We start from the raw sequence: 27,807 nt of genomic DNA, 5'->3' as shown, positions 1-27,807 counted from the left end.
CCATGATTTTATTTTTGCATATGACATAGTTACTGAGGTCCGGACCTCAGTGGCTATGAATTTCTTGTTAAAACGTGATTTTGTGACACCAGCAAAATACAAACTGCAAAACACACAGAGGAATTTCAGTATAGTTTTTCTTCATGAAAGCCTTTCTTTACAGATGTTAAAGCCTGCATGCAAAGAGTGTGTGTTTACATGATTGTGTGTATGTGTAGGTGAATGTCTGTGTGAATGTTTGAAAGTTGCCACAAGCCTTCACGTTGTGTTTAGTGTGTTTTTGTTGCCTCAGTGTTGTAGGCCTGTTTAAGGAGTATCTTACAGGTTGGTCACTGGCTACTTGGCACAACTGCAGCACATGAACATAGTCAAGTATGGGAAGTGTGAGTGTACACAGCGTGCATGTGAGCTAAGCCTACTGCAAACCACCACCAGAGGGCAGTGTTGGACTGTAAACCAGGCTCCAGTTGTCATGTTGTGGGTGACTCCCTGTGTCTGGAGTGGGGGACTGCAGTGAGACCCGCTGGATAAGACTGCATGGCTGTAGGTCTATTGTGCGTTACAGATTTATATTTTTCTTTTCTTTCTTTCTTTCACATGCAAATAAGTGCATGTAAGTGCAAAGGCTCTGCCACTAACAAAAAAATCTAATTATACAGTGCCCTGGGGGGAAAACAAAAGTGAATTAGTGTAAATAAACACTCATGATGAAAAAAACTTCATCAGCATGCCAAATATAGAGACTGGCTCAGTATTTGAAGCTTCTCCTTCCAGAGACTACAGATTTTTTCCTTCACCACCTTCAGTTTTGGAAAAACACAGTCCAGAGTGAAAGCTGACGTAGGAGGACTAACATAGATCTTCAACAATTCAAACAAATTTGGACTGGACCAACTTAAGCATGTCTTTAAGACATAAGAAAACTGTTGAGAGTGGTATTTTATGTTTGATTCTCTCTCAAGAATTACAACTTCCTTTTTGATCCTAACAGATCCATGCGCTCGTCTGCTTGATGGCCTTTTCCTCCCACCTCTCTTTCTTGTTCAGCTGCCAACGTATAGGCAATCAGAGGATTTATAGTCGGTGGCATGTATGACTCAGACAGTGAAGATGATTACAAGAGGATGATAGCAGTGAAGAGAAAGAATAGACCCACTCATCCTCTTGACTGAAAATGAGAGTCCAAAAATGAAGGCAGAGGGGATGAGGAGGAGGACAGCAACAAAGATGCCAAGTAAAGTTGAAACTGTAACACTAATGACAGCACTGATTACTCAGACACAGACTGTAATGTGGACGCACACTATGGATCACACACTGAATTTGAATGAGGAAAGCAGTGAAATCAGAACCAACTAGAATCAGTGTCCCAGAAACTGACGCAGGTTTGATGTGGATGTTGACTGTGCAGCAAGACATCCAGCAGTGTTGGGGGGACATCGGCAAAAGATGGAATAATGGAAAATGAACTTCCAAAATTACATATTGTTTATTATGGCTTTGCTCTCTCTTTCACTCTCTCTCTCTCTCTTTCTCTCGCTCTCTCCCTCACACACACACACACACACACACACACACACATCATGTTCAGACTGTGACACCATCATTCTGTGGGATGTGGATTTTACCCCAGTGATGTGGGACAACAACTCTGTGTGTGTTCTTGCACATGAATCATCTTTTTATCCACACATCGTTTTTATTTCAGTGCTTTCTGATTGACTTTGCAGGACGTCACAGATCTGTTTGTTCTTTTTCTGAAAAACAAAAACAAAATCTTTCCATCTTGCTTCTCGGTACTTGTGGAATATAGAGATATCATGAGGAATGATATGAGCTGAACTCTCGTAACACAGTGTGACCAAATTCTTTGCTGTTCTCTTGCATGTTGACACTTTCAATACCGTGTTATCGTGATGACATACCATTTCTGTTGCCACAACAATACCACAAGCGATCCATCAGAGCATTCCATTCCACACGGAGCTATGTGACCCATCGCTCCTGTCAGATATTTGGCACGTCTGTGGGATTTCTTGTGACCAAACTTGGCTACTCGCAGGCCTTGTTGACGCCGAAGCCGTGGGTCAGCCCCGCTTTGGCCACAGAACATGATGTGACTAAAATTATGTTTCGTAATGTAAAGAGAACAGAGCCTCAAGGTGGAACCTTGGGACGGGACAGGTGGTGTTGATTGAGCTGCACGATGACAATCAATGAGGGCGTGTAAACACAAGTAGTAAATGTCTGTGTCATTAGCAGGGTGTCATTTCACTCAGCCTTGCTGTTGTGAATGCTCTCGCCATTCACCCTTACCCTCAGCTTACATCCTGTGACCTCAAAGACCAAGACTAACTGTACTGAAATCCTCAGGTTGACAGGAACAATTTTAGAGCGAATGAGAAGAAAGAATAGCAAACAAATCATATGAGAGCCGGTATGGTTTCAAAAGGGAATTAATTCCAGCATTCACAAATAATGTGATATTGGAAAAGTTTGGGTGCTTATTTTTCTTTTGACACTTATGATGGCTCACTACTGAAAAAACATTTGTTGCACCTGCATTGAAGATCTTTCCAAGCTTCACATGAACGGTGATTATAATTCCTTTTACAGTCTGACAAATGCTTGAAGAATTGAAAGAACAACGCACACGTGCGCACACAAACACATGCGCACACGAACCCTAATTCTACCACCTAACTCTAACCTTGATCATAAAGCCAGAATTAGCTTTTTCCCTTTGTGAGGACCACCCAAAAAGTCCTCACAACCCCAAATGTCCTCAGAAGAACAGTGGTTTCTCAGTAGTTGGTCGTCACAAGTAAGAAAACAAGCTCACACGCACACACACACACACACACACACACACACACACACATGCACACACACACACACACACACACACACACACACAATTCATCCTTTTTTTTGTCCATTTATCAATGTGGGAAACCTTCTCTGTTTGCTTCTCAAAGAGCACCGTAGGAATGCAGTCCTGCTGCTGACTCTGGGTCAGCCTTATCTGGAGCTGCACAACCTCCCAGCAGTGCTTTGGGTTCCCAGTACAAATTCACACACATATGCTGTATGTGCAAAAACATACAAACATGCAGAGTACACACATATTTTCAAATACACACCAAGCAAGAGAGACAGAGAGAGAGAGAGAGAGAGAGAGAGAGAGAGAGAGAGAGAGAGAGAGAGGGATAGTCAGAGGTTCACTATGTATCCATGTAGGTTATACTAGCAAGGCAATGACAAATGATGTTGAATGCTTTAATAAATTCAAAAGCAAGGACACATACACAAATAGTCAGATAGTCACAGACCTGTGTTATGTATCTGTGTGTGTGTGTGTGTGTGTGTGTGTGTGTGTGTGTGTCTTTTGTGGACTCTGGTTAATCTCTAGTTCCTGAAACGCACTCAACGGGAGAGAATGCAAAGCGTTCATGGTCGATGACAGCCAAGAAAGGAGTGAGTGTGCCAGCGCAGAATATATAGGCATTATCTTGGCTGAGGGTTTTCACCATCAAGTTTGTACTTGCTTCTCCTTTAACACCATGCAAGTGTGGAAAGTACCTGTCATTAAGCTATGTAAATACACAGTCCAAAGTTATGGATCATAATAATTCCAGTGTTTGAATGGGAGCAGTGTAGAAAACAAGTAAAGCACGTGAGATGTACAGTGTGTTCATGTATTTGTACTGGGAAAGAAGATTTTCCTTGTAAAGATGGCCTTTGCTCCCCGGCCATGTGATAAAACACATAATGAGTGAGTTGCCCCCATCCCCGACCCCCTTGATGTTTTGTTGTTGGCCGTGTGACTGCCCCCCTCGAGTCCGCCCGGCTCAGACCAAGCCAGCTGTGGCACAACAGACCCCATTGTCCTCCGCCATATGAAACTGTTATGTAAGAAACAAGAAGTGAGATCACCATCTACCAAGCCAGTTGATACCCGCCTGCCTGCAACCCAGCCCTCTCCGGCCAGCTCTGTTCTGCACCGCACGTATCTGTGTGTGGAATGAGACCAAGATGCAGAGGGAGGAGGTGGTGGTGGGGAGGAAGGGAGCGAAGAGGGAAATCCAGAGTTATGTACCAACTCTTATTCTGAGTTGCACATCTGAGAGCACTTTGTTCAGGCAGTAGTGTAAAACGTGCAAAAAAAACGGCACAAAGCCTAACGTTTTGGCATGACAAATTGCTTTGAAGAGTGTAACTGTGAAAAAAAGAAATGAAGAGCGCATTTGCAAAACAGATAAACACATGCCATTCCCGAAAAAGAAAAGCAAAAAAACAACAACAAAGAACTGACTGTTGTACGTAATAGAACATAATGTACTTTCTGAATCAAAAATCCATAATTTTGTAATATCGCCTGTAAGTTAGCCTGCTAGTGTGATGTTGTGATATTGCCTGTGGAAAAAATATGGTTTATTGAAATTAATACGATTGGAGATTGACTGTTTTTGCACAATTTCTTCAAATGTTCTGTAATATAGTCTGATCTCTCCAATTCCAGTCGTTTCACCCCGCCCAAACTCCCCTTTTGTCATAAAACTCAAACTGAGACGACACACGATGAATGTTTTAATACATTTAATAGTGCACTGTGATTAACCTGTACAGAAATAATATTAATAAAAAAGATAAACATTTATTCATTTCTGTAACATAAAGCTTAACATTTACAATAAAATAAGATGGTATGATACAAAACAAACATATATCTGAGGTATAAATATATTTTGTTTTAAATTAACTGTCATTGTCATGCGTTATTCTTATTTGGCAGGGACACAGTTAAGGTACAAACATTTATGATATGAACAATGGCTTAGTGAATTAATCATCAGCTCAACATGACAAATGCAAGCCGTCAGATTGAAATGTGAGCCTATGCATGAAGGTCAATTTAGTTATGAGAACCTAAATCTCTTACTTCATTTAAACACTGACAAGACAACAGAAGAGAAAGAAGCTTACACATAGATAACATTTTCCTTCTTTTACACCAACATTTACTCTGCCCTCACAGCCTTTTTTTTTTTTTTTTTTACAGTAAAACCTGTAAAAGCCCCACCTTTATAAAAGGACCGTCTTTGCTCTTTTTACTTCTCATGTTCTCTCTTTTAGGACTAGCAAGAGGTTTCTGATGCAAGTTACAACAGTGCATTATTTTTTTCTCTCTCATGTTTATCAAAGCAAATGTGGCAAAAAAAAATCTTTTGTACTGTGTATGTGATGTCTGGCTACTAACCAAACTATTTCAAAGAAATGTGGCTTGATTGTGCTCTTAACAACACCGCTTCTGCCCGATTGATGAAGCTGTCTACTTCGGCTTTTTTTAATTTATTTTTCTTTTTTCCAAATTTGGTCCATCAGATCTATTGGTCAAACATTTTAACTTGTCAATGTCATCTTCTATGGTTTCCTTTCTGTCACACTGGGCCTCAAACACCTCTCATGGTTTTCTTGCTTTTGCTCTTTGGCATTGGCAAAAATAACCTTTGGACACAGAAGCTATCCATATCAAATTTATAGAAACTGAGGAATACTGACTTTTAATGACAATATTCTTCATAAGGGAGTGAAAGACATATGTTGATGAATGAGGCCCATTGTTTCACTGTTACATTTCTTTTTGGTGAGCCAGCCACCAATACAGATCTGCCCATGCCTGCCCCTGAAACACTAAAACCTTCGGTGTCATCTAGCCATCTGTTATCTCACAATATCCTGTCTATCATCTGCAGCTCAGTCTGCATATTGTCAGCACGTTCGCATCTTTCTTCACCCACTGATTCATCAATCAACTGATCATATATTGTCTTACTATTAATCCTCTTATGCTTTGCTGTAACAGAAAAGGGACACAGGTAACACGAGACAGACACACACATATTATTGTGAACAGTTTCTGAATACTGTATGTACATATTATATTGCAGCTGGGAACCAGTGCAAGGAATATATAATTATCAACCGTCTGTTGCTTTGAACACATGCATACACACATGCTCACATTCACGCGCTCACACACATCAAATCCCCTTGCTTCTCAGAAGCAATAGCACCCTTTGGATATAAATCCTACATCCTGTAACAGTGATGTCATATCCTTTGGCCCAGATAAATGTTTCCGTAACACAAGTCCTCTCATCGCAAATTTGACAGGAAGCTGAACTGGTTGAAACAATAACATCAATATGTTGTGACAGAATCAGAGGAGAAAAAAGTCCTTCAGTCCAAGATCCAGGGTTTGTCCCTTAATTTTGTATATAGAGAGGCTGGGAAACCCATACACCACTCTGTCTTGTTTGAGTCATTTTAAGTCCTCGGTGAGATCCCAAGTGTGATCCAGCAGTTCAGGGGTCAATGAAGCTGCTGGGGCCTTTGTTGCTGAAGTCACTTGTCCACTGGCACAGTGAATGAGTCGCGTATCCGTGCCACCTCGGCAGCACACAAGTGTCCATACTGCTTATTGTACCACTCTGGGAAGCGACCCCTGAATAAGAAAAAAGAGACACAGAACAGACACAGAAGATCAGCAGCTTATCTCACTGAGCTAGAAACTAGCACTTAATCTTTGCTCTCCAATTCATTCTTGCTCCTGTTAGTCATCCACTCACCTGCAGTCGGTCCTGGAGATGTGTGTGAGGCGGGATTTGTTGGCTCCACAGGGCTCAATGAAGTAGCGCGATGTGAGAACGTTGGCTCGTACACCCACCACTGGAGTCCCTTCATGGTCCACAGAGATACACACCAGTGCGCATGCTCCCTTCGGCAGGTCTGTCACCCATGTCCTGGTAGAGAGAGAGACAGGTTGGGGTAAGACTTATTTATATGGGAGCAAACAAGGTGAGTGAGACCCCTTACATACTTGGTTTTAACATCTGTCTTGGGTGGTCGAATCACAAGCGGACAGTGCTAAATACAGGTGTGAACAGGCTTCAACACATCTTGATCTGATTGCTAAAACCACCTTCTGAGGTGTTCAGGGAACAAAGGGAAATCTGTAGTATCAACACTGAGGCACCCGAGTGTGTTCCTGATAATACTGGAAGACTGCCTAGTTGCTTTGTGAAAAGGAGTGTGCGACAGAGCAGACTGAAGTGTGTTTTTGCGGTGAAATGGCGATGTCCTTGTCAGCTAATCCAAGTAATAAGAGTGCTAAGATAGAGCTGCTTCATAAATGTGCCAGGGATAAGCAAGAGTGTGTGTGTGAGATATATTAGGAGGAGAGTGACTGCATGTAAGATAGAAGTGGGGAGGGAATGTTGTTGGAGGAATCAGAAGAATCAAAGTAGCTAAGGAGCACACAAGACGAATGTTACTACCAAGCGTGAACAGCGCCTGATGGGCAGGGTGATAAACAGAGACAATGAAATTCTGAGCAAAGTTCCAGCAACACAGGTACAGAGATGAAAAGAAGACACCGGTGAGAAAGCATCTTCTGAAAAACAAAAATGAGCATGTCCTACCTCAGCACCAGGTGGTCTCTGGTGGGGTGCGGGGCCATGGTGTTTCTGACGTACTGGTAGACCTCCATCCTCTCGTCCAGGGTCTCCACCACCCGGCTTTCCAGCAGGTCCTCGTCCCAGCGGCCCTGCTCCCGCATCACCCGCGTCAGAACCTCCTCAGGGCTGGCGGGCACCTCCACGGTCACTTTCCACAGCCGCAGCGGATAGCCGTCATGCACCTGGAGACACAGATGAAGTGGTTGCTTTAATGTAGCTGAAGTTCTTAAACTGAGGACAAAATAAAGTCTTGAACAATTTTCACACTAACCTAAAATCCAACTACCATCTGGGACTTGAGTTCAGTGTAGGCAGGTTAACTGGGCATTTAAGTCCCAGGTTCTGAACCCAGGTCCCAGGTAATTATCAGCTCTGACTCTGATTGGCAGGGGCTGTAAACTCATTTACGACCCATGTTGATGAGACAATATGGGTCACATCTACATGGGTCACCTGCATTTTATTAGTTGGTTAAAACAACATCTAACATATGTTTGGTGGTAAAGTGTTATTATTCACGGGTTGGGGCATAATGCTGTTATGAAAAAGTGAGTTAACTTGGTACATACAAGTTTTGGCAATATGTAAGAAATGTTATGCAACAGTCCTGAGAAGATTTCTATGGGACATTATAATTCTATCAGTCCTATTCAGAGAAATTAGATGTCGCATTCTGAATTTTTGAGTCAGTATTTGATATACATCTGTAAAGCCACGCTCCAAAACCTCCAAACGCCCTCTGGCATGGTCAGCTGCCTCATGCTGCCATCAAATGATAAAGCACACAACCTCTGGGCCTTGTGACTCTCAAACCGGAGAGACAGATAACCTCAGACAGGGCCCTTTTACAGTGGACACAGGAAATGTAGGCCTGGGATAATCATGGGGCTGTGTGTGAGTGTGAGTGTGTGTGAGGGAGAGTTTGCAGTCTTTAAGTCAAGCTGATGTCATTCTGGGATAGAGGCCAGTGCTAGGGTGGGAATGGGAAGCCAAGAAACAGGCCAGTTTCACACGGATGTGTTTCTACACAGGAAACATACTAAATGTTGTTTTTCCATTAGATATTCAGGGAAACAGGCGGGAATAGCTGACAGAAAGAGGAAAGGAAAAGATAGGAGAAAGAGGGTTGAAAAGACAGATGGCACTTCATGAATGGTGGTTTGTTTACACACCAAAGACAGACTGAATGATGGCCTGCTTTTCTTCTCATTAATTAATCTTTTATGATTCCCATTACTTTCAGTCTGACAAGGATTTATCACAGTTGTCCTCCTCTGCCACTGAAGGCAGCCATCTGGAAAACAGACAGCTTATTTCTTACAAAGCTAAATGAGAGTTTGCTGATCGGCGAGTAGGCGGTCTTTACCTTCCTATAGGCGAGCTCGGCGTGCTCGGGGGTGGAGCAGCTGTCGTAACCTTTGAACTTGTCCTTGGCCTCTTTGAGGAGAGCGTCCAGGCTATCTCGCAGGTAGGCCCTGTAGCCTCCCGGCCCTGCCTCTTCACCACCGAGCTCTTCCAGTCGCCGCGGCAGCAGAGCCTGCTCCACATAGGAGTTCCTGCAGCGGCTCATTTCCTCTGGGATCTGGGGGAAAGGAGGAAGACTACAGTTACTCACACAGTGACTGGGAAAACTAGTTCTTATTTTTCAAGTGTTTCATTGGTTTGAGGATCAAGAGCAGCTGAGGTGCGTGTTTGTTTGGTTAAATTCGTGGAAAAATGTGTATTCTTGGTGCTCAACAGTTGGATTTTATTGGTTCTGCAGATTACAAACTACATATTTAGTCCTTTCTCAGTCATCTTCATCCTGATTACACTGATCATATTAAGCAATGGGAAAATCTGAATTGAGTTAGAGGCAAATAAGGGGGAAAAAAACGATTAAAAATGGAAACATAACGCATCCTATTTTCTTCTCTTCGTGTCTTACCACCCCACCCTGCTCCCTCCCTCGCCTTCTGTCTTCCTGCGTCACTCTCTGATTTTGTGTGTCTGCATTGGTCTCCCTCTCTGAATAAGGACTATAAATAAACTGGAATTCAAACTCTCTCATCTCTCTCTGTGTACTTGTCATTCTCTCTCAGATTTCATTCAGTTTGCATAAAATGACAAACAACATTTTTGTGGATCCTGGATAAATTTAAATCTCAGATAATTATAGTTATTTATCCAACGGGTCGGTGTCCATTTCCAATTCAATTAAAAGAAAATAATTGGGAAGTAATACAATTTCCTTGTTGTGGGCTGTGGCCATGCAGGAAGCACTAGAAAAATCTAATAAGGGCTCGACCCCATCTGACAACGATAATAACACACAGCATGTAGCCTTTAAGCATTTAGCTTCGCAGAGCAGCCTGTACTGGGCAGAAGTCATTTTGAGCTGAATGACACTGAAATTGGATTAGTCATAGTCTATTCTGCTGTTTATTTCCTTTTTTATCCAATCAGGCCCCGTCTCTCCGGACAAATGGAGGAAAAGCGGGTGAGATAGAGCCAAAGGTGTTTGGGGTTTTGTGGTGCTGTGCCGTGCCTTTGCACACACCTGCTCTTGAGCTGAGCCTATTATGCAACATCAACAGCAATGTGGAGCAAAGCCAGGTCAGGTAGAACTGGGGCACATGATGAGGGAAAGACGGCTGTCAGATTTACTTTATGTAACCATAACCTTGCTTAAGCAAATGACAGCATGAATCGAATTGCAGAGTTTTGTAACTGAGGCTGCCTTTGTTTACAGGACAAATACTGGGTCACAAGGTGTTTGACTAAGACATGGTTCGGTGGGCAGGGAGTGACTTTTATTCTTCCACAGCAAACACACCTTGTTCAAAGTGGCAGCTTCCTGTGTCAACTGTAATCAAATTATTTCATAACTATCTCTGCCTGCATCCTATTTAGCTTTTTACCCTCCATCTAAAATAAACTCCCTATGACGTTTATTCAAGATGTAGGCCGATGCCGTAGTCATGTCAAGTTGGATTTATTGCATTTACTGGAGAAAAAATGTTTATGTCCACCTCCATGTGGTAATTACAAACAGCATGAATGTGCCTTTTTGTGGGACTGAATTACTCAGCTGCTCAAGTGTATCAATACCACTGGTAAACTAAACAAAACAGGTAAGCTAAAATCAAACCAACTTACAAAAACAGAGTAATGACTGCTGCACCATGTTTATGGTGGATTTTAAAATCAGAAATAAAAAACGATGTTGAATTTGGCCGTTCCAGCAAGTTTGGCAAGTAAATGCATCCAAGTTGGAGCAACAATATGGCATCTATCATTTCTTCCCATAAGACATGAATGCAACATTAAGAGAAATATTTGAGAGAAATAGTTGTTGTTAATTACTGACCCGGAAGAGTTTCCTGCACTCCTGGATCATGTGTGCCAGGCCATGAGTGGCAGCCAAGTTTTCGTTCAGGTCCCTCTGGTCTGGCTTTCCCAGCATTTGCTTCCTGTTCATCACCCTGTGACCCGGGAAGAGAAAGAGGAAGACAAGTGGACACAGCAAAATTAGTAAAAATATCTGTCAACCAGACAGGGGGTGTCAGCGGAGGTGGTGAGGGAGTGAGAGAGGTTGGACAGGATGAACAGAAGGAAAGAAAGAAAGAAAGAAAGAAAGAAAGAAAGAAAGAAAGAAAGAAAGAAAGAAAGAAAGAAAGGAAAACTTGAGCCTTATACACTATACTGTCTTTCAGCAAATACAGAACAAAATATTGTGTGCATTTCTTAACCAGGTAATAGGTTTATGTAACCTTGATATTTCCTCTGTTTATCTCCCTTCCTTTTCTCTAAAACCTTGCTCTTCCTTTTTCTTCTCACTCCCTCTGTCCTCCTCCTCCAGTATCCTGCTCTTTTGTGTCTTTACTTTAACCTTTTCCTGTTTTGAAAATGTGCAGCTTATTGCATCTTATGTAAGCTGCTACCACAGTCACTGTGTTAGAGAAGATAGACAAAACAATGGTCATGATTTCAATAAAATGAAGTGACAAGGATGCACGCACACACACACACACACACACACACAGAAAAATGAACCACTGCATACTTGCATTCATATAACAGAAACAGGAGTATACATACATACATATATAAAAGCATATATAAAATCCACAGATGCTCACCTTGGCGAGGAGCTCTCCTTACGGCGCAGGGTGTTGAGATGGAAGAGGGACGGGGCCAGACATACAGCCAGGTTGGTGGGTGTCATCTGGTTCTCACCCACGCTGGCTGTCACGTCGCTCAGCAGACACAGCAGCGTCCGCAGTGCCTCCCGGTTCTCATCGGGCAGCAGCAGCACAGCTGCCCGCCCGGCCTGCAGGCGCAGCTCCTTTGGCATGTCTGGAGCGGAACGAGAGCAAAGATCAGGAGTGTGTTATTTAAGTGACTTAATCTGTTCGGGCAAAAATGTTTGAAGAGAACAAGGTGACAGAAAAATTTCTAGACCCATTTGCACCATGAAATAAAGACAGATAGAAAGTGAAAAATGGTGCAAATTAATTGGAGGGGCTATCTTGGTTATATGGATCATTCCCCTTCCTTTGAGAACTACAGACTTCTGGGTAGACTTTTATCTGGGGAAATTAGCAACCACTGCCACACCGTGTCTTATCTGTTTCCATTACTTAACCCAGGCAGGAGTTCGGTCCTGCCTCCCTTACATTGTTATCTTTTCTTCTGTCTGAGTTACCGCCTGACTAGAATGAACTATGATGGGATATGTCATGCTAAGTAGGTTACATAAGCCCATGATAAATGTCCATGTGTGTGCGTACTGCATTGTATGCTCCATGCACCCAACTGGATTTTCTCTAGATTGTACAGATAGTTACAAACACTTAATATTCTGCTGTCACAATTATAATATAGCAAAATGGCTTGTGGCTCCTTATGCAAACAGCGAGGCACAGAAGGATGAGCCAATACTGTGGCAGCCTGGGTGTATAGTGCCATATGCACTACATCATTCCACAGGTATTTCCTGCACTCATCCTGCTTGTTTTCCTCTCCCAGTTTCACAATCCCTCCTTGCATGGCAGGCAAGCATCTACAGCTCCAAAACAATACCATCATGTGTGTTCCTAAAGCTTATCTAATACAAACATCTTAGAGGTGTGTTGTTGACTGTGTGAGGTAAAGGGATGTAAGAGTTAATGTGAATGTGTATACAACATTTTGTGTTTATGCATACACAAGTGCTTAGACTGTGTGTGTGTGTGTGTGTGTGTGTGTGGTTTGGGGGGTGCATGTGTGTTCGTACATTGGTAGATCTGGAGGAAGGTCTCCGACAGTTTGCTAGTGAGCAGGGGCTCGGGCAGATCCCTGAAATACTGCTTCAGCATGTCGGCGACGTCATAAGCTGATTGGCCCTCGTAGTTGACTCCACCTCCGTCGGCACCACATGCCTCGTTCATCTGGCGTAGAGCTTGGATTCGAGATTTAACTCCTGATTTCCTGAAAAGACCAACCTGGACAGAGAGAAAAAGGTAGACAGAGGGGTTAAAGCAGAGAAAGTGGGTAGAGAATTGAGACAGAAGGACAGAAAGAGCCTTGATTCCCATTATTACCAAAAGCACAGAAATTAGATTTTATCATAAAGGATTATTGGAATTGATTCATGTCCTCAAAGCACACATAAACACGAGTGCTCATCTTTTAAAGCCGCATGTTTTTCCTTGGCTCAAATAGTAAATTGACGACTTATCCGTAAAACCCGTAGCCTCGAGTCGATGCTGTTACATCACAACAGAATCCGTTGATCGTATTTACAGCAGGCTCTCATGACCCCATAGACATTCTTGTAGTGAAGGTTGTGTAGGACCTTGTCAGTGGCCTTTTATGGCTGTACAAAATGGCAGTGTTGGGGAGGAAAGGAGAAAAGGGCCTTTGGCTTGTCCGGCCAGAATACTTTCCATGAGCTTTCACCACTTCCACACAGAGGCTCCTTGTCCAGCTTGGAAGAGCTCACCATCGCTCACTGCCTCCCTCTTTCTTTTTGCTATTTTGCCCTTCATTAGTAGCCATTTTCAGCTTATGCCATCTTTCTTTCGTTCACATGTACACACAAGCATGTTTGAGTGCATGTGCACGCGTACACACTCACACACAGAAACACACAGATCCTTGGTGCTGTCTCACTGTATTAAACAGACTGACACAGGTGACTAAACAGCTGGAAACTTTGATTCTCCCCAGGCCTCCCAGCTACAGTGTGTGTGTGTGTGTGTGTGTGTGTGTGTGTGTGTGTGTGTATGTGTGTGTGTAGCGAGACAAGACAGAAAGAAAGACAGAAATCATGTATACATACACACATCCTGAGCGAGGGGGAATAAAGCCCTTTCTGAGTCACTGCCCTATCTTATGTAACAGCCCGCAAAAAAAAATCACAGATGAATATTTGACTGATAGCAGATGTCTTAAAATACAGATATTATATAACTGAAGGAATTCTTCCCAAGTTGTATGGTAGAAAGGCTCTTAGGCAGATGAAACTGTGGAAGCAGTATTGTAGGATAACTGATGAGCTGGTAAGAATGTGCATGTGTCCAAGCATGTGGACATAAATGTGCATGCATTTGTAAATTTATGCACTTGTTTATGCTAGCATCCATTTATTTGCATGTGTATTTGTGTACTGTAAGTCACCTGGTCTAGACACTGGTTGCGTAAGTAGCGCATGGCTTGCTGAATTCCCTGAGGCAGGGGCTGGCCTGTCCGCTGGACGTTGACTTGTAGCGGCACACCGAACACATTCCTGTCTTTGTAGTCGCGCACCTTGATCCGCTTCATAAACTTTGGCACAGCCCTGCAACACACACACACGCACACACAAACACGCACACAAACACAAGGTGGTAAATGGTCAGCTTATAAATATCAGCTTCACAGATAACTGACATGCATCTTAATATGCAGTTAGCGATTCAGTAATGAGCAAATCAGTGTGGCTATATTCAATGTAATTTGATCTAATATGGAATGATTAGATGTGGCTTCAGTGCTGCTGACAATGATGCAGATTTGTTTGGTGTAATTACGCAATTAACAACTATGATTGTTACTTGTTTTTGTCAACGTCTGTGACAAAAAATTATGCAGTAATCAACATTAACCAGCCAACCGATTGAACCTGATCCAAATGAAATGTCTGACCAGTTGACACATAATGCACCTTTGCTGATATTTCTCTGGAGCTTCATGACAAAAATGAACTTTGCAATGGTTGAAAAATTGATACTGACCAACGTTCTACAGAGGTAGTGGCTACTAAAGAACAGAATACCGAAAGTTTATGGGTGTACTGATATGCTGAGGAGAGAAGGAAATTTCCAGAAGACGGGGGGCTGCAGAAGCCTGTCTCCAGGTTTATGAGAGGTGTGGATAAACAGAGTGAGAGGACAATAAAGAAAGGTGGTGGGAGGGACACCAGGGTGTGGAAAGGGGAGGGTCCAGTTGCTTTATACATCCGTACTATGCGTCTGTCTCATTACCTGTGAATGTGTGTGCACCTGGGAGTGTGTGCAAGTGAATGGCAGGTCTGTAACCACTAACGCTGGGGTGAAACATGCCGCTCCGACCGTTTTCGCAAGAATGTGCCCACAGATTTACGATTAAGCATCTATCTGTATGACTGTCAGCGTGTTTTGGAAAGAGACGTAATGCATTACTATGGACAAGCGTGCCATTGTAAAAGCGGCCTTTCGCACGAATCCGTGTGCTTCTTAGAACTGCAGTTTGGAAAATGGAAAAAGGAGGATATTACGATCCCAGCCCGGAATTCTGAATATGTGTGGACCTCCAGTGGCCAACAAGTGGCCTCTGTCTTTCAGAGCGCTGCTGTGAGCCACAGTCTGTCATAAGACTCTCATAACTCCTTCTATCTGAGCCCAAGGAAGGCTGTGGGTTCACGGAAAACAAGGGAAGGGGGAAAACACATTCACACTTATTTTCTTCATAGTACTTTTTTTGAAAGGACATGTGAGGCTTACATCAGATGCAAAACAAGAAGTCTTTTGCAATTGTCAGTGTTTGCTTGGTACACAATATGTGTGATTGTAGCTATCAATGTGAGAGAGCTTTGGAAAGAGAGAAAAAATACAGGAATAAAGAAGCAAAATAAAGGAGAAAGATCCCAAGACCTCAAAAGAGGATAGTATAACAAAAAGCATATTAGCTGACATTGGGCAATCATTAACAGCAATATAGCATGAGGTTAGGCCAGGACTCTATAAGTGGGTGAGACGTTGATGGTGGGGGGGTAATTGTTGAGGGCAGATCTTTCCAGCCTCCAGCTCTTACTCTAACACCATGCGTGTGAACTGCTATGATTGGCCTGTTGAGAAAAAGACAATGTATACCCCTTCCCAGCAATTACTAGCCTGGGAAAAGAATGTGAAACCCAACCTCTTTAGAAGCTGTCAGTATGCTACACAATGACCTGCAGATGGAGGGGATAGAGAGATGGCAGGATGCAGGAAAGGAGGGAAAAGGGGTGCTAACTAGGTGGATGGGTTGCTGAATGGCTGGATTCAGTGGGGTCAATTATGAGATGCAATTAGTCAGATGTAGAAATACGCTTCAGCCAACTGCCACACTTAAGCACCAACACTACAATAAATTTCTAAATTGACATCCTAGTAAGTCAATTTTCACATTTTTTTTCATATTCTCATATGTCCTTTAGTCTCTAATCATCTTGTTTCCAGATTTTTTTTTAAATCAAGTGTCATTTTATTGATACTACTGGGTTCATTTGCCTTATTCTTCCTTGTTTCAACATATTTTAAACAGATTTCTGTCACTTGTGTTCAGAACAAGATTTTTTAAGACTGAATATGAGGCCAGGCGACTTGTTAAAATGCATTTTTTTGTAGTGCCTTCAGGAGCGTGCATGGTCCAGACACAAGACTTCCATCCATTTCCAGTCCACTCACCAGCTGAAGCCATGTTTGTTAGTAGGGGTGTGCTTCTCCAGCAAGGCTGTGAGCTGAAGCAGGGACAGCTTCTGCAGCAGATTCATCTGCAGCACAGACTGGCATCCGATCTGGAGCTGAGCCGAGGCCAAGCTGGGACGATGGGAGTTCTGGAAGCTGGGCCAACGGAGTTTCTGAGGCCTGGAGAACAGAAGAGGAGAAGGCATGAGAAGAGATTGAAAAAAAAAAGGATTAACAATAAAAAAGCAATTTCACTCATGAACAAAATTATTCACACACATAAAGACATATGCAAATAGTTGTGGACATGCAACCACAGTGTACAGTCCCTTACAGGAGCATCCCTGATTGCTAGAACTTGACCAGGGCCCATGAGGCATATCTCGTTTTTATCCCCCTCTCCTCTTTTTCCCACCCTGGAATACAGCAGCACACAGTATCTAATCCTAAATGCCAAGTGATCAATTTTGGGATTACAGGGATTTATGTAGATATCAATCAACAGGCTGTCTAGACGACTGGAACCAGCCCCCCACCCTCCACCCCCCAAAATGTAATTCTGCCCGTGGATTCCTGAGGGAATGGCAACAATCCCCATGGAGACCAAGGAGCATTCCAGAGTATTCAGTGCTGTTACATAAGGAGAGCAGTCTCAACGTGTCCCCCCTGTTTATCCTTGTCTGTCTCTTTCTAGGGGAAACTCTTCTGTTTGTTTATACCTCAGTATTTCTCGTTCGATCGGACTCACATTTGTCTGTCCTTTCCTTCTATGTCCTTTTGTCCTTGAGCTATTCATGCACTGAGTTAGTGTTTGGCAGCTGTTTTACAGGAGGAGTCTGAGAGCAAGAAGCCTGCAGTGTTCTGTATTTATGTGGTATTTTTTTTTTCTTTTTAAGGATCAGTGAATCAGTAAGACTGACCTGTTTGTGCGGGTTAAAGATGCTCCCACACCAGAATCTCTTCTCTCCCTCATCCCCTCTTCTCCTTCCCCTAGGGGGTTTCCCGTGCTGTCTTGATCACTTCCATTCTCAGTCTCCTCCAGTCGGTTCTGCAGAGGAGAGGATGGGCATGGGGATGCGGAATCCAATGCTGAGTCAGAGTCTCCCTCCTCCTCTTCATCTTCCTCTTCTTCCTCTTCTTCACCGGCCACGGCCTCTGACCAGGCATTAACGAAACGCTGCAGGCCACTAACATGCTGTAGCACCTCTTCCAATTTGTGCTCATCCCCTTCCTCCTCCTCCTCTTCCTCCTCTCTCTCAGTGTAGGGCACATTGTCATAAAAACTGAGGCGGCTATCAACAGAGCCTGAAGAGCTACGGTGCTGACGCCTGCTTTGTCGCCCCCTAAGGATCACAGAGTTCCCGTTATCGTTCCCATTGTTGCTGCGCGAAGTCCCGTCCCGCAGGGCCTTGGGAAAGGTTCCAGGTTTGTGACCTTCGGGTAAGTAGAAGAAGATAACTCCCTCCTCTTCCTCATCTTCTTCTTCCACTTGCCTGTTATTGACCCGAACACTGCAGTTGTTCCTGTGGTTCTGCGCGTCAACTGTTGTCCCGTTGCTAGATTGGCATGGGATGGGCGGGGCAGACTTGGGCTCTGTAGTCGTTGGTTGTTTGGAAGGCTGCTGGAGAATGCTAAAAGGATCAAATCCCTCCAAATACATTCCTCCTCTCTTACTGGAGCCTGCCGCTGTGCTGTGGCTACGGGCGCGAGTCACCGGGCTCGGGGTGCTCACGGCACTCCCACTGCTGTTTTCAGACTGGCTGCTGCCAGTACTGCCGGTGCTGCCGTTGCTGGTCTGTGTGGAGTAGGATACAGACCGGTTTCGGTTAAGTGTCATAGTCTGGGTTGGGTTACGGTGGTGGTTGAGGTTCTGGTTAAGGTTGATGCTGGAGATGTCCACACAGTTGAGCCTCCGCAATTTGTCATCATCTAGACCTTCTTTGATGACAGGGCCACTGATTTCTATCTTGCCTCCACTGGTGCTCAGCTTCTTCTTCCTCTTGGAGGAGCTCCCGCTGCGGAGCCGTAGACTCTCCATCCTCTTGAGGAAGCTCTTGGCTCGTGAACGGGTGCTTTTGCCACTGCCACCTCCTCTGTCTAAACTTCCTCCCATTCCTCCTACCCCTGTTTTCATATCGAAGGTGAACTGTCCGAGCGTCTCCAGGGGTGATGGAGGCAAACCATCAGACAGAGAATCTTCATTGGCACATCCTGACCCGCCGGTACCTGAGGATGAACACATGCTGGCCACAGAATTGGCACGGGTGGCACCAGTGGGTACAGCCTGGTGTCCCAGGGCACCACCATGGCTCTTTTCCTCTACTCTTCCTCCACTGCCACTGCTATGGATAGATCCCACTTCAGGCTGTTCACTGAGATCAGTCAGCACGCTCTCTGAACTGTGGCCTTCACGGAGGGTGAGTGTGCCGGCCTGGGAGCTCTGGTCCTGTGGGAAGGGGAGCTGAGAGGCCTCTGTGGGCAGAGTGGAGAAAACCTCCAGCTCCTCCATACGGGACCAGCGCTTGCTGTCCCTCTGGAAAGTCCAGCGGCCACTGATGGCACAAGGCTCGTCCTCATCTGAGTCTTCACTCTGGGGAAGTGGAGGGGAAAAGGAAGAGAGAAACAGCAACAGCATGAGGGGGAGAAAATAGAGAAGAGAGAGAGGAATAGTTAGAATAGTATGCACAGCTCTGTTTTCCATTCATTTTCAGACATTCTTAGCCTCGATCCAGGAAACTTTCTGGATTGCTTATTTTCCTCTAATTGTTCTAACTGTTAACCGTATCAAATGATGGCGGGCATTTTAAAGGTGTTTTACATAATTAAGTCCAATGGAGACTTGCATTTTAAGATCTTAAATTATGAAAGTCACTGCCTTTGGGGCGTTTGTTGGAAGATATATGGGAACGACACTGTAATACAGCATGGTTTTTGTGTTGATAATTGAGGTCTTGTGGTTGAGCATATGACTTGATGGGGAAGCAAAGACAGTCACGGTCAGGCAGTAAACACTCTTTAATCACCTCCTGACTGCTTGGACACACAGCAAACCGAAAATGTGGCTGTTACTCTGGTGAGACTTTTCTCAAGCTGAGTCACATAACAGCACACATGCCCACACTCACACATGCACCTTCACAAAATCCACACACCTCCCCCATCTTGGTTAATCTGTCTCAGGCCATGAAGAGAATCCAGGAAATTCCAACATGACCCCTAGAGTTCACAATGCAGCCAGCCAGGCAAGGGTCATTCCTTTCCTCTAGTCTTTATACTCCCTCTGTTTCATGCACACACACATACACACCAACACACATACACACTGGGCTGTGAGACAGAGGTGTAGGGTGTAACAGCTTCTCTGTTACAGAAGGCTAGAATGTATATCATTATTCCTTATCCATGAAAGAGATATCCCTCCTCTGCAAAACCTACATGCAGGCAAACACACACACACACACACACAAACTGAGCTGGGAGCGCGGGAGCCCAAAGATTTCCGAGGTGACTCCTTCATGGTTGTCAATAACGGTGGTGGACCAAAGTCCATAAAACCAAACCACAGGCCGCAACTTAATGACCCCCTTCTCCTCACCTAACCTCTCCATGCCCCAGCCTCAGCCTTTGATCTGATCCACTGGTCAAAAAACCTGAAAACTCTCTCCTATCTGTCAAATAAAAAATTCACTTTCTAAAAAGCTCTGCTTCAGAGATTTATCACCAGATCTATTTCTTTAAGCAAGCAAAGAGCACAGGCCAGTAGATTTGCACTTTGAATGAGAACTAAATATAAAAACGATGAAATCCACTGCTTGTGTGCCATGAGTGTTCCATTTTTCATTGCCCACATGGGCTCTGAACACAGACATAACTACTGGTATGCTTTTCAGTGGAAAGATTATGTGTTTGCAGGACATAAAAGTGAAACTTACCCCTGCTAGGTATGGGCTTTTTGAGCAAGGTCAACAGTTTAAAGACGACCATAGAGATTCTATGGCTATTTGTCACATTTACGGATTCCATTGTGGCTCGTTTTTGAATTTATGCTGGTTGGAATGCAAGATAACAGCACCAGGCTATTCTCTCTGAATAGAACGCAATGATTGGCCAATAGGGTTTTGACCATTTGTCAACATTCAGGAGATATCTTATCCTCAAACCATCTTGCTGCATTCACTCACTCCCGTGTAGGTGAACGCTGGGTTTAAATCTCAAAAGAACATCAAACTCCTCCGAATGAAAAACAAAGATCGAAGCAGATAGAAACAGTGAGAGGGAGAGAGGCGGGGAGTAAGAGACAGAGAGAGGAAGAGATAGTCTTAAGAGAGAGAGAATTTTAAGATGTGAGATCAATGCATTCCTAAGCTGTCTAAAGGGGAGGGGGCTGTCGTCCCACAAAGACAGCAAATAACCTCTTTGACTCCTCTACTCTTCTCTGTTGACTCCTGAAATGAAAGGTGACACAGAGAGGGTCATCCTAATGAATACCACTACACACGGAACAAGGATGTTACTGTGTGGCACTTAAGGCCATTAGGGAACTGAGGTTAATTTGGATAAATAGTGGAATAGTTAGTGGAATCTCTCTTCTTTTCAGGAGAAGAAAATTACCTAATAAGCGATATCTTCCCTAGAACAAGAGATGTAAGATCGTGATGCTGACACTTCTCTTAACTCAATTAACTCTTAACTCATAACTCAATCGCAGTACACTGCACACACTCAAACACTGGGTATACAAGAATGAATGCAGACAAGCAGTGTGTAGTGGTGTGTTCCATAAGAGTGCCATGAAAGCAGCATACTGATTCCTTTTTCGGTGGAAAAGTAGAAGTATGAGGAAGTATTTGAGAGGGAAGTTGAGCACACCTTGAGTAGGGAATGGTCTTGGTGAATGCAACCCCTTCATTTAGACATTAAAGCTACACTCCCTCCCCCCAGGGTCGTCATAACCCACTTCATATAGGAATAAACCCAACAGGTGGCTTCTCATTAAATAAGATGAGAGAAAACACAGCTTTGCCCCGTGGCCTAGAGTGAACTGATGGTTGCACTGAGGAACCACAATTGTGGTTGAGATGTGGAAAAGGGGATTTTTAGGAAGGGGCAGGAGACTGTGTTTATGTGTGTGTGTGTGCGTGTTCTTACACTTACTCTCTTTCTTTGTGGTGATATCTCAAGTCTCATTAGAGCACACTTGTTGAGGGTGTTGAGTCTCCTGCAAAGACAAACACGCACACATAAACGGGTTAAATTACAAAATGGGAATTCACATGTTCTACCCAACAATTTTCTCCAAAAAGTATACAGAAGTTAAGACAGGAGGAGATGCGATGAAAAACAGAAGAGAGGAAGGAAAAGACAGGGAGAGCTCGGTGCACCCAGGCTGCCTAATGAGCCGCTGAAGGACAATCCCCACAAGTGGGAAGAGAGAGAGGGGGAGAGACAAAGAAGAGAGAAGAGAATGAAATGTGCTGGAGTGGCGACGAAAACTTGGGAAGGGGGGTGGGGGGCAGAAAGCTTATCCCCCTAGCCACCTGGTGGAGGGGAGCGAGGGTGGTGGGGTCCACCCTCTTGAGAGCTCTTAGTGCAGATCATGTAACAATAGAGAGATGGAGGAATGGGGAATTGAGGGACGGTGAGGGGTGGAGGGGCAGGGATGGGGGGGTGAAAGGCTGCCAGGAGAGGAGACACTGAGATGATAGCTTCCAGATGTATGGAGGGACACCTGCTGTGGTTTATTGCCAGAGAATCTAAATCTGATGGGGGAATAAGCTATGTTAAAGAGCCATTAATCTCCTCCTCATATGCAAATTCATAGAGCAGTGACAGTGACGTCTCAAATGTTGCTTTTCAACAGTTCCATGTTTTTTGTTTGTTTTTTAAATACCAAGGCAGTGTGAGTGCAAGGACGGGGCCATAGTTCCACAATAAACAAGATAGGTTGCTCAGTATATGTGCAACTCACCTATGTTGACTGTTGTGACTGTACAATTTGATTTGTTTGTGTGCATTTCTACAGATTGGAAATATGTTTTAGTCTTGTATGTATGTATGTGTGCCAATGCAGCACTGTGTCCAACACAAATTATCAAATGGGGACAATAAAATACATCATATCGTATTGCATCATATTGAATCGCAATATCTTGATCCACTATATGAGCAGTGCCAAACCTGTGGCCTTCTCCATTTTTCAAAAACAATGCAATAGCTGAAGTAAGACGGCTGTAATTCTGTAATTCTACATAAATAATTCATGCTGGGGGCAAGTAATTAGTGACTCGTGGTTCTGGCATGTTTCGCTCAACGCACATACACTAACCCATCCCGTGAGAACAATGTAAGAGATGCTTGGACACTTCAGATCAGCAAAACCTGGAGCTGTTTGCTGCTCAGTTGCTCGTTGTGCGTGGCAACGAGACAGAATGTCTTAGTTATCTTACAGCATGGACAAATGAAAAAAAAAAAAAAAAAACAGCATGAAAGACCAGCTTAAAGAGTGTATAGCGTGACCATGGCATCCAGAGAGGGAAGGTAGGGGCGAGATAAGATATGTGCCAAGCAGCATGATACAAAAGACCCTAATGGGTTGGGGTAAACACTATCAGCCCCAGGAAAAAAAGAGAAGAAGAAAATGAGTAGATGGTAAGGACAGACAGAGCCACATGGGGAGAGGGAAAGGTACAAGGCTCCAAGGTGCTTATCATGTCACTCTTTCATCTCATGGAGCATAAGGTCTAAAAAGAGCAAGTGGGAAATTCAGAGGACTGATATTACTTGAAGCCTCACCTGCAGAGAGCCTCAATAGCATCCCGGTCTAGGAAGTCATGATCTCTGGTGACTGAGGAGATGTCAATGGGAAACTGGGCATCTTGGGAAACAAGAGAGAAAGAGAGATTAGCAAGAGCATATCCCCATCACCGATTGGATCAGCGTGTTCAGATAAAACTAAAGATACTGCCCCTACCCTCAAACACCCACCCACTCAAACACCCACCGAGGCCTTCCATCCCACCTTCTCCCCCATACAGCCTTGATGAAAAGCTAAAGGAGGAAGTAACGTCTTAGCCGACCAAACAAACACAGCTGCGGCTTTCAGACCTGGCAGGCAGGGGGGATGTGGAGAACAGAGGAGAGAGGGGATTGACGGAAGAATGACAATACTCCAACGTTCTTAAGGGATTTCACTTCCTTTTCTTCTTGTTTCTCCCTGTCCCTCCCTAATTAACAGAGCCACCTCTTCATGAAGTTACAGCACTGGTAATGACAATCAGTTAAGCAATACCGCGTTACAATTTGCCTCATGTCATGAAGAACATTCTGTTAAGGGTGGATGGACAGATACTGAGATGTTCGTTCGTATGTGTTGACCCAACCTTGGGCAAAAATGATAAGAAAATGGCATTCTATTCAAGGGAGACCAGCACCTTTAGCATACTGTACTGAAACAGGCCTATCAGTCTGCTTATCTTTAGTGGGGCAATAGTCCTGACAACACAGACAATAGAGATTGTCCCATGGATAGAAGGGAGGGAAAAATGTGTCGTGCGCTGGCACAAATTCCATGCATATGTGGGGATGACTGCAAGTGAGCAACCAGCAAAGCAGTAAGATCTTGTGTGACTGATTGTGACTGGTGTGTGTGTGTGTGTGTATGTCTGTGTTGCTGAACATGTATGCAGGAACACCCTGAGCTTCCCATTGAAAAAGGACCACTTGCACGGTCGAGTGATAGCGAGCAATGAATTGTTGACAGTGCTAGTTTGGTCCTGCTTTTAGCTTCCTACGGTTACATAAGGGCCACAGATTTGCTCGTCGTAGGCAATAGGTACGTTACATATTGCTCTTGAAGAATGAATAACGTATGTTAGTAAATATGTATTCAAAACTCAAGGGTCGGACCAAGCATTCTTTCAAAACCACCTTTCATTTACGACGAACACTGGAGGGCTTGGACAACAAAGCACTGCGCAGGTTTTTCTTTAGAAAACCTTTGGTCGCAAAAAACATTTGAGCCTATACATTCATGGTTAATGTTTGGATATCTCAAAGTATGGTTGGGTTTCTGTCTACGGCTTTGTCTTTGCTTGCATAAGTAGAGCGAAACATTGACACAAAAATATACACTTTACTACTCAGGAATGTTCTTGTGGAGTTGGAGCTGTGTGTGTATGTGTGTTTATGTGTGTGTATGTGTGTGTGTGTGTGTGTGTGTGTGAGAGAGAGAGAGAGAGAGAGAGAGAGAGAGAGAGAGAGAGAGAGAGAGAGAGAGAGAGAGAGAGAGAGAGAGAGAGAGAGAGATGTGCATGTTAATGTATTTTAAGTAACTTGAATTCTATGGATGTATTAATTTTACTTTATCAAACAAATGCCACCTCATTTTCATGGAAATAGGAAAGAAAAGCTCAATGAGTTACAGTGCAGTAGTAATATCATCACAATGTGTTGTATTAACCAACTAGCATTGGTTAATACAACAGCAGCTGCCTGACTATAAAAAGATGTGAAGCAAGGAGTTTTACTTTGGGATAGATGAAAATCAGTCTGATTTTCTTCCCACATGACAGGGATCTTCTCATATCAGTAGTACTTCTGTTTTTTCTTGATTCCTTTATTATTCATTATTACCATTTCTGATGTGTAGGGTTGGCTGGGGTGTTTCATAGGTCCTTACCTTCATAAAGCTGGGCATACTGTGGGAACCCTGCTGCCCTGAGCCAGGTACACGCCTCTTTGGCTTCAATCTCTGTGGAAGAGAAGCAAGAAAGTGGCCCTTTAGTGGATGTGGGAGTTCAACACAAAAAAAATTATATTATATGGTGTTCATTGTTTATTTAGGACAGAAAATGCTAATATAAAAAGTACACCAACTAATGTGTAATCACTGTGCAACTGATATTCAGTGAAGAAGAAAACACAAAGTAATAAAAGAAGCAAAACATGTGAATCCCCACAAGTGTAAAACCATCTGTTTGGCCATTATAATCCTGTCAAAATAAAACAAAACAACCTTGCATCTAAGCATTGCTACATGCCTGCAGTTTGTCAGATGTGAACCCCTTGACCTTATTATCTATGTCACACTTGGTCACTCTCCTCTCACATGCTTCTAAACCCAGAGCTCAACGCAATGTACATGTAAATTGTGTTAACCCCCTCACACGTTAGGTGTGTGCCAATGTGTGTCACCAACACAAATCACATGCATTCCTCCCCAGTGTCCAGCAACGACTCTGACATATTCTGAAACACTGTCCAACCAAATCTCCCACAAGTGTCTTTAAACACAGCGTGTGACATTTGGGCTTGATCTGCTAAGTGCTGTGAGTGGATGTTGAGGTCTACTGTCTGTCAGAGGAGACACAGGGATGTCTCCCAATTATCTGTGAAAGCCCTTTAGATGACAGTTGCCAAATGGTGACCCACGCCCCCTCCTCAAATGCTTCAGCACCCCCATAGCCAACAGTTTGTAGAGAGAGGACAGACTCCAGGCCTTTCAGATCTGACTTTACAATGTCTTCTTTGGAAGAATGACTGCAAGTACAAATGTAACACAACCTTGAGAAAAACTTGTAAACAAAACCAGTGGGACAAAGGCAGGAAAAGACATGGCTAAACCATGAACGTCTGTGAAAGTGACAAGTTTATGGAATGACGTTTAAAGATGAAGTGGTGCTATTCACACAATAAATGCAAAATATTGTCATGCAAGACTTTTTAAGTCTAAAATTCAGCCAGGACACTCAAATGTTCCTGTTTCAAATTCTACAATCCTTGAAAACTGCATTCACAGATTTAAAAAGCGACTAATGTTCATTTTTGCTTCAGTAGGGGTGCTATGTTTGGCTGAGCTAATAGCAACCACTGGTGAGAGATGCTGAATGGTTTACTTCATCTTTACAACGCTAGGCCACCAGTTCCAGCTCATTTCAGAGCTAAATTACACCAAGGAATTGCTTTTTTTAAAAACTCCAGCTGAAGGAAAGGCGGATAAAAGGAGAGCAGAAAGGAGTCTTTTGAGTAGTTTAGATGTAAAGCTAGAGGAATAACCAGCATGTTAGACAGATAAAGGGAAACATATGGATAAGGCATGATGGACGATTAAACAACTGAGAATTTAGTTGAAAGAGATAGACAGAACAAAGCAAAAATATAAGCCTGTCAGGCACACTGATGGTAAAGAGGAGGCCAAAGGAAGGCTGCTGCTGCCAAGGGTCTCCAGCTAAACCATATACAAGCATTTACATACCAACAACAAGCCTAGACGGCAGACAAACCCTCTGACAACAAGGTGTGACATGACCAGAACAGGGTCTCCCTGATACCTCTGCAGGGGCCAGGAGCTCCCAAAGTAACCTCAGTGACACCAGCATGCACCCACGTGTCAGAAAACCATTAATGTCCGTGTTCCACAGCTATTTTCTGTGACTCAAGAGCCCCATTTTTTCCCTGTGGTTGTGAATTGGCATGTTTCCGAAGCTCTGAGTGTGTGTTTGTGTTTGTGTGTGTGTGTGTGTGTGTGTGTGTGTGTGTGTGTGTGTGTGTGTGTGTGTTGGGCCTAGTATTTTTAGAGGGTAGTGAACCCAAAGGAACGTAGAAACCAAAGGGTAATTATACCAACATTCTTAAAAGCAGGCACTGCATAGGGTTAGATATTCTTATGTGTGCCTGTGCCTGTGTCCATGAGTGTGTGTGCGCATATGTTTGCAAAGAACAAACTCATGTTTAAAGACAAACCACTCCAAAGACAGTAACCCTATTTAAATGCAAATTAGACATACAAACAGCCAGTTACCTCTCCACCCCAAAACCCCACAAGAGGTCTCTGGGGTCCAATAAGAGCGTTTGGAGACAAGACCCCATTTGTCTAAAAGGTGCGTCACCTCTACTTATGTGAACCATTTACAATGGTGTAGCATGGACTTGATGCCCCTAATTAAACCAAATAGTGATAACAAAACTCACAACATTCATAGTCTATGTCAGGACACCACAGTGTGTCTCTATTCATTCAATGAGTTAAACAAGAATATTTTTCTATCTTTTGTTTGCCTGCAGGAAGTGGACAGAGGCATGGGGCATCTGGCACAAACAACCTAACAATAGGGCCGCACGCACAAAGTCATACACCTCCGGCAAGAAACCGCATCAGCAAAGCAACAGTATGAGTTTAACAAGAATATCCCAGGCACTTTTTAATCCTAAAATCCCCCTGAAACTATGCATTGTTTAACATAGGTACTTTTTTTCTTCAGTTTGCCTGTGAAACTGGGGATTGATGGGAGTGTTTCATCTTTTGTCTTCCCTACTGTCCACCCTTCATTCCCTCTCCCTCGCTAGGGAACTACTTCACT

The 27,807-nt window shown here is 43.7% G+C and overlaps 1 protein-coding gene across 2 annotated transcripts in view; it reads right to left on the bottom strand.

Annotated features, from left to right (window-relative positions):
* Positions 1-5,040: 5,040 nt before the first annotated feature.
* Positions 5,041-27,807, bottom strand: part of dlc1 (DLC1 Rho GTPase activating protein) — an 84,768-nt gene continuing 62,001 nt past the window's right edge. For both annotated transcript variants that reach the window (XM_030051921.1, XM_030051929.1), the window contains 13 exons: positions 25,128-25,199; positions 23,243-23,324; positions 21,605-21,668; positions 17,371-19,040; positions 16,451-16,630; positions 14,163-14,322; positions 12,778-12,985; positions 11,642-11,858; positions 10,870-10,984; positions 8,887-9,102; positions 7,485-7,702; positions 6,633-6,806; positions 5,041-6,508 (listed from right to left, as the gene is read on the bottom strand). In XM_030051921.1, coding sequence (XP_029907781.1) covers positions 6,409-6,508; positions 6,633-6,806; positions 7,485-7,702; positions 8,887-9,102; positions 10,870-10,984; positions 11,642-11,858; positions 12,778-12,985; positions 14,163-14,322; positions 16,451-16,630; positions 17,371-19,040; positions 21,605-21,637 — 3,291 coding nt within the window. In that variant the 5' untranslated portion in view covers positions 21,638-21,668; positions 23,243-23,324; positions 25,128-25,199 and the 3' untranslated portion in view covers positions 5,041-6,408. The remainder of the gene's footprint in view (positions 6,509-6,632; positions 6,807-7,484; positions 7,703-8,886; positions 9,103-10,869; positions 10,985-11,641; positions 11,859-12,777; positions 12,986-14,162; positions 14,323-16,450; positions 16,631-17,370; positions 19,041-21,604; positions 21,669-23,242; positions 23,325-25,127; positions 25,200-27,807) is intronic.

This window comes from Myripristis murdjan, chromosome 1 (assembly GCF_902150065.1).
Source record: "Myripristis murdjan chromosome 1, fMyrMur1.1, whole genome shotgun sequence".
NCBI classification, from domain to species: Eukaryota; Metazoa; Chordata; class Actinopteri; order Holocentriformes; family Holocentridae; genus Myripristis; species Myripristis murdjan.
The sequence above is the reverse complement of the archived record's forward strand: the minus strand, read 5'-3'. Positions and strand labels throughout refer to the sequence as shown.